General features: G+C 43.7%; 3 protein-coding genes across 3 annotated transcripts; 1 reads left to right on the forward strand and 2 right to left on the reverse strand.

Annotated features, from left to right (window-relative positions):
* Positions 1-476: 476 nt before the first annotated feature.
* pelo (pelota mRNA surveillance and ribosome rescue factor) lies at positions 477-3,201 on the forward strand. Its single transcript, XM_085903765.1, has 13 exons — positions 477-677; positions 944-1,036; positions 1,109-1,259; positions 1,333-1,423; positions 1,488-1,651; positions 1,728-1,788; positions 1,907-2,068; positions 2,298-2,344; positions 2,414-2,487; positions 2,557-2,628; positions 2,749-2,823; positions 2,905-2,936; positions 3,004-3,201. Exons 1-13 carry the CDS (start codon positions 637-639, stop codon positions 3,096-3,098), a joined length of 1,158 nt encoding a protein of 385 aa, XP_085759891.1. The 5' UTR covers positions 477-636; the 3' UTR covers positions 3,099-3,201.
* A 353-nt stretch (positions 3,202-3,554) lies between these two features.
* paqr4b (progestin and adipoQ receptor family member IVb) lies at positions 3,555-4,806 on the reverse strand. The gene is made up of 3 exons (XM_085904323.1): positions 4,644-4,806; positions 4,072-4,290; positions 3,555-3,988 (listed from the first exon to the last, which is right to left on the reverse strand). The coding sequence occupies exons 1-3, from the start codon at positions 4,804-4,806 to the stop codon at positions 3,555-3,557; spliced, it is 816 nt and encodes a 271-aa protein (XP_085760449.1).
* Positions 4,807-5,298: 492 nt separating this feature from the next.
* Positions 5,299-14,124, reverse strand: cmn (calymmin). Its single transcript, XM_085904045.1, has 47 exons — positions 13,934-14,124; positions 13,311-13,385; positions 12,573-12,626; positions 12,450-12,509; positions 12,333-12,377; positions 12,239-12,271; positions 12,085-12,138; positions 11,966-12,016; positions 11,823-11,876; positions 11,684-11,728; positions 11,570-11,605; positions 11,455-11,499; positions 11,315-11,374; positions 11,184-11,246; positions 11,087-11,119; positions 10,922-11,002; positions 10,816-10,866; positions 10,698-10,742; positions 10,577-10,603; positions 10,464-10,484; positions 10,338-10,385; positions 10,207-10,257; positions 10,071-10,136; positions 9,957-10,010; positions 9,469-9,876; positions 8,870-8,926; positions 8,742-8,792; positions 8,546-8,569; positions 8,384-8,434; positions 8,254-8,316; positions 8,112-8,171; positions 8,009-8,041; positions 7,881-7,925; positions 7,642-7,680; positions 7,523-7,570; positions 7,383-7,451; positions 7,232-7,297; positions 7,100-7,162; positions 6,976-7,038; positions 6,705-6,908; positions 6,570-6,635; positions 6,441-6,497; positions 6,339-6,383; positions 6,222-6,263; positions 5,938-6,159; positions 5,805-5,861; positions 5,299-5,744 (listed from the first exon to the last, which is right to left on the reverse strand). The coding sequence occupies exons 2-46, from the start codon at positions 13,375-13,377 to the stop codon at positions 5,806-5,808; spliced, it is 2,976 nt and encodes a 991-aa protein (XP_085760171.1). The 5' UTR covers positions 13,378-13,385; positions 13,934-14,124; the 3' UTR covers positions 5,299-5,744; position 5,805.
* Between the last annotated feature and the right edge of the window lie 266 nt (positions 14,125-14,390).

Below are 14,390 nucleotides of genomic sequence, written 5' to 3' on the forward strand. Positions count from 1 at the left end.
ATGTTCTTAGGTTTATCGGTTGTCCCTGTGTCTTTCAGCATTTCACGCCAAACAAATCAATAGTTTATTGATCGAATTCACATTATTTTGTCATACACGGACAATGTAACATTTAAGCAACTATATATTTAGGTCTTTTTTTGTTGTGCCGTATAAAGGGACACCTACGGGAGCCATATTGGATGTGGCAGCTCACTCATCCAATAAACTAATAAAGCAATAAACCCTTCACGTTAATCAGTACCCAAAACGTAGCTCGCTATTAAAAAGACTGATGACCCATCATTCAGACTATATGCAGCTCGCGTATATTTTAGTTAGCTGTCATTTTCCTCCCCCCGCATGAACCACCTTCAATATGTCGACAAAATTGACGTACGATTTTGCGCTCCACAGCGGATCTTTACGTAAAATACCTATGCGCTAAAGTCACCGCCCATTTGGTTGGTTTTTTTTCGTTCACGGTTAGATGATGACGTCACTCATGGACGCGTCCACTGTTCATTTAGTGTTTGTTTTCCTGTCCGAAGTTAATTCATTTTCAAACGGACAGCAAGTATTAAGATCATCATGAAACCAGACGCTAATAAATCTTCGTGAATTTTCCTTTGAAAAGCGCGTAGAACATCAGCGATCATGAAGCTTCTCCATAGAGACATTGAAAAAGATAACGCCGGGTAAGTGAGCTGTCTGGCGAGCGAGCTAAGGTGGCTAGCTGCCGCAGCTAGTCCTGCATGCGAGTCTACTGTATTTTTACGTTTATTGACTTTAGGTGACAAAAAATAAAACACAACAAATCAGGCTCGCCAGCTTACATGTAAACTAAACTGTAAACAATCCAAATCATGCTGCAGTGATGCTAACAAAGTATTCGTTTACGTGAGGGAAAACCTGACCAATGTGAGTGACATCACCATCAGTGATCTGCCATGCACTTTTGCAGTCAGGTGACTCTGATGCCAGAGGAAGCAGAGGACATGTGGCACACCTACAACCTGCTGCAACAGGGGGACAGTTTGAGAGCGTCCACTATAAGGTAACCCTATGTTGCATCCAATATGTCTGATATAATACTGATTTTTTTTTTTTTTTTTGGCTGACCTTGCAGAAAAGTACAGACAGAATCCACTACAGGAAGTGTGGGCAGCTCCAGAGTTCGGACAACTTTGACGTTATGCGTGGAGACCATTGACTTTGACACTCAGGCATGTCAGCTGAGAGTCAAGGGCACCAACCTTGAGGAGAACCAGTATGTCAAGGTCAGCATTTATTTTATTTGTAGTTATTAGTATATATATAAATGCTTTGGCTAATGTTTTGTTTACTCATCAGATGGGGGCGTACCACACTATTGAGCTGGAGCTCAACAGGAAGTTCACGCTTGCTAAAAAGAGCTGGGACAGCGTTGTGTTGGCCAGAATCGGTAAGCGGCAAACGATTGCGAATTTGACAAATGTGAGCGATACGGTCACGGCCGTGCGTTTCAGACGAGGCCTGCGACGCCACGCAGAAGGCGGACGTGGCCGCGGTGGTGATGCAGGAGGGCTTAGCCAACCTGGTGCTGGTGACCCCCGCCATGACGCTTCTGCGGGCCAAAGTGGAGCTCACCATTCCTCGCAAGCGGAGGGGGAGCTGCACCCAGCACGAAAAGGTGCGTCCGCACTGCGACTTGTTTCATGCACGCAGTCACATGTACGCATGTGAGCTCGCTTGGCATCTCCTCACAGGCTTTGGAAAGGTTCTATGAAGCGGTCATGCAGGCCATACTTCGCCACGTTAACTTTGATGGTAAGACTTTAGTGTTAATCAACAAATGTTACAATGAAGTTCATTTTAGGTTCATCCAAAAATTGTCAGTAGTTTGCATTGTGGTGTTGGCATGTTAACTTACTTGCTTGTTCCTCAGTGGTGAAATGCATCCTGGTGGCCAGTCCGGGTTTTGTGAAGGACCAGTTCATGACGTATCTTTTTAAAGAGGCCGTGCGACAGGACAACAAGATTCTGCTGGAGAACCGACCCAAGTTCATGATGGTCCACTCGTCATCTGGTCACAAGTACTCCCTCAAAGGTGCAAGTGGATCGCATTTTTTTGAAGTGTTTGTCAGAAGCAGGTTTGACATAAAATAGTGCTAATTGTTGTCGATAAAAAGTTTTAATCCTCTGTGAAGAACGGCAAATATTACTGCAGCTTAAAGAGAAGCTGTGACTGGCTCAATGTTCTTCAATGACATGTGTGTATTATACCGCCCTCGTGTGGCCAAGGCATAGCATAACCTCTCCTGCTTATTGTCTCGCAGAAATCCTCTCAGACCCCACAGTGACAAACAGGCTGTCAGATACCAAGGTGACATTCCTCTCTTTCTATTATGTAGCTTTTTTATAAAGCATACAGATGCAATATTTCAAATTCCAGGCTGCCGGAGAGGTAAAAGCCCTGGAGGACTTTTACAAGATGCTCCAACATGAGCCTGACCGAGCTTTTTATGGGTGAGCATGAATGATCCAATTGATGTTGAACTTTTTGTGATGAATTCACATCCCCGCGTTTGTTCATAGAGTCGCTCACGTGGAAAGGGCCGCAGAAGCCCTCGCCGTCGACACTTTACTCATCAGTGATAAGCTCTTCAGGTAAGAAGTGTTTCTCGACCTTAAAAAAAATTCTTGTCTCCACACCAAAACGTCAACACATTAAAATAATGTTAATTTCATGTCAATTTACTCACCAATGTGAATTCTTTGGCTGTGCAGGCATCAGGACGTGCCTACTAGGGCACGCTACGTTCGTCTTGTGGACAAAGTGAAAGACAGCGGAGGCAATGTCAGGTAAGCCTGGGGATAGAAGAGAAAAAAACAAATGACAGTGAGGCCACGTTTAAGATGATGACGCTATCTCTTTTTGCTTAGGATATTCTCAAGCCTTCATGTCTCCGGTGAACGTAAGTTGAAGCTGAACACATTTTTCAGCGCATGGCAAAGCATCGGTCATTTTATCTGTTTGTTTAGAACTGACCCAACTGAGCGGAGTGGTGGCCATCTTGCGGTTTCCCATCGCCGACGTTTCGGAGGGCGAAGAGGACAGCAGCTCAGATGACGACTGAATTTGAAAATACAGCTGATTAATAAAAATAAAAAAAAAGCAAAATGGCGTGACTTGTCACTTCATAGTTTTCCATCTCTTCTCTCTGAAGAAAAGTGACACAAATAAGATGCAAAAATAAATACTTTATTATGCCATGTTTAAAAATAACTTTTTTTTACGGCTACTGTACAAATCAAGTAAGCAGGATGTTTTGGGGGTTTTTTTCTCCCATGTGAATTCCACTGCACAGTTGTCATAGAGGTGAGCTCTCCTTTTGGGCTAAAGTGCTTTACATTTTTTTTCAGGGGTCCCTTTGGACCTAGGCCAAGATTAACCTCCTGAAAATCTAGATCACAACATGCACTACAAATTTGATTCATAGCTTGCCTGTTAATGGATGAGTAATCCAGTGCAAATGTGATTATTATTGAAGGGTCAAACTCCTCTGAAAAGTGTTGCGCAATCATTTATGGGGTCACTCTGCAGGACACTGGTAGTTCTTGACCCAGGTCAGATCTTCCAGCGTACCCCAGTGGAGATAAATGATGGAGCAGATAACCATGACATGCATGATCTGGTGACTGTTACCCCAATTGTCAAAAAGGCCCGGGACGAAGCGCTCGGGGATCTGGACCACGTTGACCAGCCCCCCCAGCACGGCCAGAGAGTCCATGATGAGGAAGAGGCGCAGCGAGTTTGGGCTGCCCGCCCCGCTGCCGTACACGCGAAACAGGAAGAGGCTGAAGCGGAACACGGCCTGCCACACGAAGGCCCGCAGGCGCAGGACGTTGGTGCGAGCCGTGGTAGCGCAGTAGATGCCGTAGGCCGACAAGAAGATGTAGGCCAGCAGGGCGGCCTGCTGCACCGTCGGGAAGCAAAGCAGCGTGATGTGGATGATGGGAAGTGCGCCTGGTGGCAAACACGAGCGTGAGGTGCTAGCTTTGCACTTTTCATGGTCTTTATTTACATTTGGATATTGAAGGTCAACCCACCTAGCGTGTTGACCAAGCACACGCCGAACATGTCCAGCGAGAGCAAGGTGTCGTACACGTGCTCCCCGCCCACGTGGTTCATGAACACGTGGTAGAGCACCGAGCCCACCGTGGGGCTGAGGCAGGCCAGGTAGTGGACCACGCCGATCCACACGCTGTCCACCTCCCTCCAGGGGATGCTGAAGGGAAGCAGGACCAGGAACAGGAAGAAGGGGATGCCTGGGAAGTTAAAACAAAATAAAAAAATAAATAAAAAAGAGAGAACACTTAACACATGAAGAACCTGATCAAGGTTAACAGATGGTCAAGGAGAAAATGGAGCGTGAGGGCCAAACTTCAACTTGAGCCACCTGAATGCATTTCCACACTCATCTGATAAAGACCCAGTTAGCAGCAGGATATTTCCAGGCCAGGGATTCCCGGGACAGATTACAGCTAATCCCATATCCTCATTACACGCTGCTGTCCAGTCATCTTTGAAAACTAGCAACAAGTGAGAGTACAGCAGACATCTGCAACTTTGAACCTGCAGCCAACGTAAGAAAAATAAAGCAAAACAAAAAGTTACTCACCGTGACTGTAGATGTTGCCCAGCTCATTGTGCATGTAAAAAAGACTCCGCACGCACTCGTGAGCGCTGGACACGGGCCGGTAGCCGGTCAGGACGTATTTGTTAAACTGCAGGTGCGACGGGGTTTTGGTGAAGTCCAACAGCCGCGGCCCCGGGTGAACCATCCTGACCCTTTGCCCGTACGGCCGGCATCCTACGCCAGGCCTGGCCGTGGCCCTCTGCGAGCCATCATTTAGCTCAGGTGACAGGACGGCGGGAGACTTGGAAGCGCTCGGGTTAGGAGATGCACGCTCGCTGGCGGCCCGAGCCAATGGGCGCACGCTTCTTATTCTTCTTAAGGATAAAGCTGCCGCTAATCTTGACTGAAAAGGGGCGTCCGATCGCAGCCGCCTCGCTTGAGCAAATAAGGCCATCGCACCTCATTGGAAATAGATCATTGGCTTTATTTATTTATATCTCTGGCAAATTGTGCAATATCAGCAAATACTGAACTGATGTGAAGCAGATATTCATATTTTACGTGAACATAAATCGATATTACAAAAAAAAAAAACAGGATCAGTGTTTACAATGTTTTATTTGAACAAAGGATAAAAAAAAAAAACTACCAACATTAGTTATACCTTTACAGGTATGCCACTTTTTTTTTTTACTTTAATTTTATTTCAAAAGGCAATATGGATTTGCCTTGATGCTAGCCGAACTTACAAATTGCAGGAGCACACACACACAAAAGCTGAAATGTGTCTTGAATTTTAATCACGCAAATACTGTACAATAACACCACATTCTTACCACAAGTAGTAAAATATAACCCAAAACCGCCATGCAAAATAACTTAGACAGCATTTTGTTTATCTATAGAAAGGCAAAAGTGATTCAATTCAAAAACACTAACAAGGTCCCATTATTTGTTTGCATGGATAGTAACCACGCAAGTGCAGGATAGAAAGATGAGCTTTTTTTTTTGAATATATATAAAATACACAGATAAGATGGCAAGTCTAAAAGGTTACGTAAATAAGCTGTAATATACAATAAGGTAAAGACGACAACTATCTTACAATGACAGGAGAATAAAGGAGATGACAGCAGTGTCCACCTGTGTGGAAGAAGACCCATTAATCCTTTTCAATTGTTCTATTGATCAATCACTTCTTACCTTAGTAGCCAGTGTTCCCAAAGAAGCCGTTCAAGTCGTATTTAGCATTCTTTGATCCTGGAGACAAAATGGCACGCAAGTTGAAGCTATTTTTATTTATTTTTTCTTCTCAAATTCAATGTAAGCATCTTGCCTTGAGGGTGAAAATGCAACTTGAGCTGCTGCTGGATGTGAAGCTGCCGCGGTATCTGCTCCGGGTCGTCCGGCTGCTCCGGGCCTCGGCCGGCGGCCTGCGTGTCGGGGTTGAACGCCAGGCCGCCGGTGCCCGCCAGGTCGGAGGAGAGGTCGTCCGCTCGCGCCGGTGTGAAGCCGGAGTCCAGCGGCAAGGGAGTGGGTGCGGCGGGGAGTGAAATCACTGTGGAGAGAAAATAAGGATTTTTTTTTTTGTTTAACATGAAATATGGAAATTTACGTTACCTTCGGGCTGCAGTTTGGTTCCACTTATGTAACCCACATTTTCTAAAATAAAAAAATAAAAAATAATAAAAAAGGTTAACTGAGAACAGCTGTTTTCTTCAAGGAGGACGGACATACCATTGGTGTTCTCAGCTGTAGCTGGCTGGGAGTCATAAGGTGAACCTGTCAATAGAAAAATACTATCAGTTACACTTCAAGTTTGCCTTCCAACTTCTCTACCTGATCGGCTGTCCGATGCCGATTGGTGAGGCTGGCTTTGGTGGTGTGCCAAATGATCTGCGAAAAAAAAAAAGAAAAATTCTAATCAAGTTCCACACTATTTCTTTTCCTCTGGTAGGGCAAACAAACCATGTTTCCCAGCAGGCTTCCCTTCTCCACCGTGACCTTGTGGTCCAACAAACCCGTCACCACCACCTTAGCAATCAAATAGAAACATGTTCAAACAAATATGACCCCGCAAAAATCCTATTTGAAGGACCTCACCATAGTTCACATTTGGTCCAAATCCGAGAGGGCCTGACTGATATGGTAAACCTGCGGGGAAATAAATACAAATAATAATTGTCAACTTTATTGCTTTATTTCCTGGACTTGCTGCAAAACAGTCACCATATTGTCCAGCGCCAGGAGACTGGAGCTGAGGGGCAAAGCCAACAGGTTGAACATCGTGGGGCATTCTTCCATAGCCTGCAGAAGGAATGATCATCAAGACCAAAAACAAGACATTTTTTCCGTGTGTCCAAATTTGACTCACCATATCTTCCAGCCATGTGTCCATTATTGCCGAGACCTAGAAGATGGCCAATGCCGCCGTAACCTGAGAAGAAAAGCTTGGTTGACTATTTCCAAGTCATGTCGCACAAGAAATTCAGGCATACCATAATAACCTCCGCCATTATTTCCTGTTTGAGGGTTGCCACCAAACTGCAATCCACCAATGCCTGGATGATCAAACGAAGAAATTACAATTGTGGATTTTAAAAAGAGATTTGGAATGACTAAAAACTTACCATACTTGGCGTTGGCTTTCTCAGGCCCCATCCCAGCCTGACCCCCGTAAGGCAAGCCCTCCATTCCTGACGCGGGTGGGACAAAATGGCGCTGCTGTCACAAGATTTTCTTTTTTCCTGTCTAAACTACACATCAAAAGATTTGACGCACCGCCGTACACCGGGCCCTGTTTTCCATTCGGACCGAGGCCAACTGGCTGTGGCTCAGGCTGATTTGAACCTGCAAGGAAAAAAAAAAAAAAAGGTCAGCTTAGTCAAATTTCACCTCACAATTGAGATGTGGAGTCTTACCATCTACTCCAGCTGGGGCGCCGTTGTAAGGTACTTGCACGCCACCACCTGTAAATTCAGCAGAAAAAATTAAATTTGAAAAAAAAAAAGTCTCTCGAATAGGGCCCAATTCATCACACCTGATTTTGCATCACTTGTCGGAATACCGTGGCCAAGATCTATATAAAAAAAAAAAAAAAAAAAAAAAAAAACAAATATATATATAATATATATATATATTATAAATCACATATAACATCATCAATCACATATAAATATAAAAAATATATATATATATATATATATATATATATATATATATATATATAAAAGTTCAAACTATATTATACATCTATTGTGTGATGATTATGTTACATACTAGCATAGTTCGGCTGGACACCAGCAACGTAGCCATTCGGATAACCTGGAAGAAAAAAAAAAAAAAAAAAAAAGATCTGTACTGTCAACACACTAGTTGGACGACGTGGTTTAATGCATCAAGTTTACCCGCTTGAGAATGTTCACCAGGACCTGCGTTTCCTATAAATACAGATTTCATGTTTATGGACATTGCACATATTTTATTCACAAATATAGAATTCCAAATAACCTGGGTAAGCGTTTCCCTTGACATAGCCAGCTCCTCCAAGGTTGGCTTCTGGTCTGTAAACTGAGGAAGCACAAAAAAAACAAAAAAAAAAAGATTTTTTTTTTTTTGAAGGGGTGAGGGAGGGACTGACTGGAATACTCACTTGGTTGTTGGCCTTTGCCTGCGCTGGGATATCCAAGGCCTCCATATCCATGATTAGCATAACCTTTCAATGCATTAGATTTGCAATTTGAATGTTTTTAAAAGTTGAGAGTGACATCAATGTGATTTACCAGGTTTGGTGTCAAATCGGTTTGGAACACCTGCTCCTGTGCCGTAACCTGCTAAATAAAAACTGCGATGAGGAAAACTTGAGTCATTTCTTCAGAGACAAAATTTTTACTTTTATATATGAAAATGTAATTTCTTTTTATTTATTTTTTTAGATTAAGTACCTTTGGTGTTGGTGCCTGCTGCTCCTGCGTTATAGTTTAAGGACAAAAAAATAAATAATAATACTCAGATGCTAAATGCAAATGAGTCCTATTTACTATCTTTTGTGATTATTCAAAAGACCAAATATTTAACCTACAAATGCTTAGTAATCACATGACAAGGATAAAACTGGACATCTTTAATTGTATTTTTCACCTGGTCTTGGTATTTTCATCCACTGTCCATTTGGAACTCCTGGGCCACAGTCTACAAAAAAAAAAATGCAAATACATTTTATTTAAAAAAATAAATAAATACATTGTCCATACAAATGAGAATTTTACCAGGTTTTCCAGCTTTGGCTCCTTGGCCCTTAGATATTGGCTGTCCTCCTCCATTCTCTAAAATTCAGGACAGATTGCCAAATGAGTGCATATTTGTTTTTCTAAGCAAGTGAATTATTTGCCATTGCAGCCCATGCAGCGAGCACATTCCAAGTATCATGTCAGGCATCTCCATCATAAATCAAATTGAGTTTAGTGGCACATTGGAGTCAGCAAGCAAATTGGAATTTCTCACTAAGGATTCCGTTAGTGAACCCCTGAAAGTTTGACACCTTGGACCATCCGCCTGTCAGTTGCTTCCTCAGTCTCCAGACGTTGGACTCGCTCCTCCTTCAGGTCTACTCGAGGCTTTTGCTCGGGATGGATGACGTTCTTTGAACCCGCCGCAGCGTAACCCTCACCATCGACGCCCACCCCAAAAGCATCATCATGGGCCTCGGGACTTTTTTGCGTGGGCAGATCGCCGCCAAACACATAACCTAGAGGCCATACATCTCGTAAACGTTCTTCTAAGCCCTCAGTGAGACTGTTTGACCTCCTTAACCCTAGTAGTGACTTGATTTTGGCTAAAGTAAGACACGAGACATCCTGGTACTTGCCTACAGGTCTACCTCCTGCCGGTCCAACTTCGTAAGGCTTCAAACCTTTGTCCAGTGGTCTCATGTGCGCTGAGCCGGGAGAAGATTTGGGCCCAAGCTTGGGCTCTTTGCTTTGAGGGAAAAGAGGCGCATGTCCCGGCGTAACCTGCGGCTGAATGTAATTTTTCCCTTGTGGCACAGGTGAGGGCAGCTTCTGGTACTGGTCTTGGGTGACCAGTACAAGCCGGCCACTGGTGGGCTCAGGGGGAGGCAGCGCGTCACCTTCCATGATTGGCCGCTGGGGTGAGGCGCCCTCCCGGAGAGTTGGGCCTGGTTGCTGAGGTGGCAGGGCATCACCTTTAAGTCCACCTTGACCTTTTAGGGCACCTGGCATCTTCGGACCTTTACTATATGGCATCTGGCCAAATCCTGTTTAAAAAAAAAAATATTTAAAAAAATTTGCATGCTAATTAGACGAATATGCCTGCGAGAAAGTTGACAAATCTTACCGGAGTTTGGCGCTTTCGCTGGTTGGTTTGCTATGCCAGCAGAACCACCGGGACCTGAAAATATAAATCCATCAAGTTATCCAAGATATCACCACGCAGTGAGAGAGCACCTACCTTGCCCAGGTGTTGCCGGTCCAACGCCTTTATGGGCCTGAGGTCCGAATCCTCCTGCTCCATATCCTGAATAAAGTGGTTTATATTTATTGTAATACCAAAAATCGCTTCAGCGTTTATATTAATAAGATGTCACCATTGGGTTTGGCTCCATATCCTTTTGTGCCACCAGCTCCAGCTCCATAACCTTGAAGCAAACGATTATTAAGACACCATTTATTTTTTTTATTTTTTTTTTTTAAATCAGAGGGAATGTTAAATGTCTACCAGTAGGTTTGGCTCCATATCCACTTGGGACAACTCCCGGTGCGTAACCTTGATTTGTGGAAAGTGTGCTTAGTGCTAATTGTGCTTCACTTACAGTCCGTTCTTAAAACATTGAGATGGTACTACCTCCTCTGTTTAGTCCGTATCCTGAAAAAAAATCAATAGAATCTACTTTTAGAACTATATTTTTTAATGTACACATTTTCAATATTAAATAAAAAAAAAAAAATTAGACTCACCATTTGGCTTGACGCCATTTCCATATCCTTAAAAACAAAAAAGTGAAAATACAATTACAGTCACACTGATGAATAACTTGTGTGAGAAGCCAGGATATGTCGTATAATCTATCATATCTACCTGTCTTTACAGGATAACGAGTGCCACCATTGGGATATCCATAACCTTTAAAATAAAAAAACCATGATGAATTTCTCCAGTGTCATTGTGGGCGCTTGCATTCAGTGAGCTCACTCACCGTTGGGAACAGCGCCTTGTTTGTTGTGTCCGCCCGCTGCGCCGCCATATCCTGAACATTGAAAATGCTTAACTTTGCTCTAATGACCTTCTCAAGACGTGCCAACCTGGTTTGGGTCCTTTGATTCCTCCACTTCCGTACCGCCGTCCCAGGCTCATCCCGGCACTGCCGTAACCACCGGTGTAGCCTAAATACACACAAAGTGAAGATCTTGTTTTTTGTTTTTTTCCCCCCCCCCTAATAGAAGGACAGATCCATGACTCGGACTTACCACCTATCGGTAGTGTACCGTAAGTACCATACGCTGAAAGGAGAAATATACATCATCAGGACAGATATGACAAAACTGGAAAGAGAAATTTATATACCGTTGGCCTGGTTCCTGGCAGGCTGAGGTAGTCCCTGACCACGGGGCGCTCCCACACCCGCACCTTAATGGGAATCAATTACAAGATGACGTCAACCCCCTCCCGAGAGAACGGTGGAGGAGTTTCATCACCTGCTCCATAGTAAGGCTGGCCGTATCCTTTCACGGGTTTTGGGTCAGGACCCCCCAGGCCTGTTAAGTACAATACGCAAAATATGAAATACAAAAGCCGACGAGCCTTACGATGGGAGTTTTTTTTGCGGAAACTTTACCATTGTTTCCAGCTCTGTTTGGTAGAACAGCTTTGGCTCCATATCCTGACAAAAGGGCCGTCAAGTAAATTAATAATTGGCCAATCGCATCTCTGACACATTAAGGGAATCTTACCGTAACCTTTACTGGCAAGCCCGCTGTGCGCATAACCTACAACGGGTACAATATTTCATGTCACTCAGGTTAAGCACATTATGAATAATACTTTGACGCTCAGTGCTCACTCACCCTTTGGCTGAACGACACCAAGCGCACCAGTTGTAGGACCGTAACCTAACAGAACATTTGTTACCATGACGCCAGATTTTTAAAAGGATTCATTTCGTACTCTAAACATGGGATTAGTTGCTAAAATCTGATGACTCACCTCTCATCTGACCTTTATTTCCATTCTGGGGGACGGCAGCAGGACCTCCGTAACCTTTACGAGAAGAACCCCAAATTTTGTATGAATACTTTTTTTTTTTTTTTAAAGGCAGCTGTAAAAAATGTTTCCTCATCAATAATTACCATGGCCTTTATTTCCTTGCCCAGCAAATGGCCCGGCGTGAGCTCTGTAGCCTGCAATGTGAATGTCAAAACATTGCCGGAGCGTTCGTACATTGAGAATTACTAAGGGTGAAGCGTACCGTTGCCTTTCATTGGATGGTGGTGGTTGGTGGCACCAGGATGGCTGCCATATCCTGCAGCAACACACACAAAAAAAATAATTGCTGCTCTTGGACTATTTCTTTTTTCCAGCTCTATCTTTTTTTTTTACAATGAGCGTTTAGTTTGTACTACCTTGCGGCCACCCTCCTTGACCTCTCCCGTTGCCTTCAAAAGAAGTGCCGATTATTCAAAGCAGTCCTCAAACAGACAAAATCAATCAACCAACCTTTTGTTCGGCCTCCGTGGGCCATTCCGGCAACTCCTCCATATCCTGATAAAAAACACCAAAACTAAGCTGAGCTTCATCTTAAGGCACATTGCTTTAATTGTCATGTTGGCTCACCTTTGTGTGGGTATCCACCGTATCCATTTTGTGCACCCATTGGTGTCCCAACACCTCTTCCTACATACAGCAAAAGGCCATCATGGGCTGCAAAAAAATGTGTAAACGTGCTGCCAGACTCACCATTAAAGTGCGCTTCATGGCCATTGGGAACACCAGACACTCCCGCAGCGTAACCTTCAAGCAAGCACAAATTAGGTTGTCATTTTAAATCATTCTTTGTAGTCAGCGAGGACTTTTAAGAAGTAATAGTGGAAGTCAATGCAGCGACTGTGTACAGGCAGTAATCTCCGACTCGCGGCCAGATGTTAAATTTAGACAGCTGCTGCCACTGAAGCTGGAGCGCCTTTGATTGGGAGGAAAAGCAGAATATGCGGCTGAAAGGACAACAGGGGTTGCTAAGATTTCCGGTTCACAGGATGGCTTGAAATTTGACAGGCAAACCCGAGCGCTTGAAAAAGACATTTATCTCAACTTGGAGCAAGTTACAGGAAGAATGGTACAAGGCCGCAACAAGTATGCTGGCAGAAGACCATGGGACACGAGTTGATTTCAAAAAATAAATAAAATGACAGTGGGGTTATCACACCAAATTGGGAACCAGAGGTTGTTGGTTTTTTTCATTTTGCAGGACAGCGATTTAAAGTATTATGATTTGACCCCATTTATTTTTTTTAGATGTCTAAAATACAATGAATGGAAATTTCCCGCTCACACATTCATATATTTGAGACTGAAACTGTTAATTCTCATTCAAGTAGTAATGCCACTGGCTATTTACACACTTCCCTTCCATATTCTCTAAGTGGTCCTGCCACAGGTCACATTGAGGTTCCCAATTTATTCATTTTGTGTACTCACCCCCAGAATGCACACACTGCACCAGCCACAGGATCAGCACACTCTGCAACACCAAGCTTCTACCCATGCTGGGACCTGAAGAGGGGGGGAAAAGGCCTGAAATGTTTTTTTGTTCTTCTCGAGACGAGAAGGAGGTGAAGATAAGGAGTGTGCAATACAGTTAGATGTGAGGGTCTCATATACACTCTGGCTGCGAGGGCTCCTCCTCCAGTCTTCCACCCATCACCCCCCCTGAATCCACACCAAAGTTGGAAGCACGTTCACACAAAGTGACTAATTTGGCATTTAAAGCACAAGAGAGGGAGTTTGGACAGTGACTGATGACTTCTGCATGGCATCCCTCAATGTTTGTTGAGATGATAAAAGGTGTCTCCAGGGAGCATATGAAAATGAAACAAAGGGCCTAGAATTGAACCTTGGGGCACACCGCATGCTTCAAAACTCACCATAAATCTGTTGACAATTGTTACAAAGTGTTGAAAATGAGCAGCCCACATGATGTCAGACGTAACAGCATAGAAACCATGAGGGAGATCTTTCCATGGTGTCAGCGGTGCCCCACTTGCGCACATTTTAAAAGCAAGCAAAATAAAAGAGCAACTAAAAAGAGGACGAAATCTCACCTTTAACTTAGATTCCTCACTGGAAGCCCAAATCCTCATCTTATGAGGTCAAGGAGAGGTTAACGTCTCACCTCCTTCTCTGCCCAAAGCTCTCACATACTTGGCTTCTGCAACTCAAACTCAGTCAACACAAAGCACACGACATCGAAAGGATTTTAAGTGGCTATAGTTGACACTTAAGCATGTGACTAAGAAAAAACAAAATTCAAACAGTTGACAACTCAAAAATCAACCTGCTTCATCAAAAAAACAATAGTGGATTTCAGCCACAAAAATAAATCTCAGGGAATGTCGGACATTTCCCAAAAACATTATCAATCGGGTTAGATTTCCCAAACTTTGTTTTATTGCAACTCATTAGCAAACTACATTATTTGGGGTTCTAGAATTCCTCAGCTGTCTGATAAAAAAGTCCAGCATTGTCTGATGTTCCTCTCTTTCGAGGAATGTCGCACAT

This window comes from Syngnathus leptorhynchus, chromosome 22, assembly GCF_054491065.1.
Source record: "Syngnathus leptorhynchus isolate UIUO chromosome 22, UIUO_Slep, whole genome shotgun sequence".
In the NCBI taxonomy this organism is placed as follows: Eukaryota; Metazoa; Chordata; class Actinopteri; order Syngnathiformes; family Syngnathidae; genus Syngnathus; species Syngnathus leptorhynchus.

Excerpts from the sequence above, each read along its gene's own strand:
- paqr4b (XM_085904323.1), bottom strand. The coding sequence starts at position 4,806 with ATGGTTCACCCGGGGCCGCGGCTGTTGGACTTCACCAAAACCCCGTCG. Across the intron at positions 4,291-4,643 it reads GGGCAACATCTACAGTCACG|GCATCCCCTTCTTCCTGTTC; the intron begins GTGAGTAACTTT and ends TTAACTTCCCAG. Across the intron at positions 3,989-4,071 it reads GTGCTTGGTCAACACGCTAG|GCGCACTTCCCATCATCCAC; the intron begins GTGGGTTGACCT and ends GTTTGCCACCAG.
- cmn (XM_085904045.1), bottom strand. The coding sequence starts at position 13,377 with ATGGGTAGAAGCTTGGTGTTGCAGAGTGTGCTGATCCTGTGGCTGGTG. Across the intron at positions 9,877-9,956 it reads AGCGAAAGCGCCAAACTCCG|GATTTGGCCAGATGCCATAT; the intron begins GTAAGATTTGTC and ends TTTTTTAAACAG. Across the intron at positions 7,298-7,382 it reads ACAGGGCCCGGTGTACGGCG|GAATGGAGGGCTTGCCTTAC; the intron begins GTGCGTCAAATC and ends CACCCGCGTCAG.
- pelo (XM_085903765.1), top strand. The coding sequence starts at position 637 with ATGAAGCTTCTCCATAGAGACATTGAAAAAGATAACGCCGG. Across the intron at positions 678-943 it reads ATTGAAAAAGATAACGCCGG|TCAGGTGACTCTGATGCCAG; the intron begins GTAAGTGAGCTG and ends GCACTTTTGCAG. Across the intron at positions 1,037-1,108 it reads TTGAGAGCGTCCACTATAAG|AAAAGTACAGACAGAATCCA; the intron begins GTAACCCTATGT and ends CTGACCTTGCAG.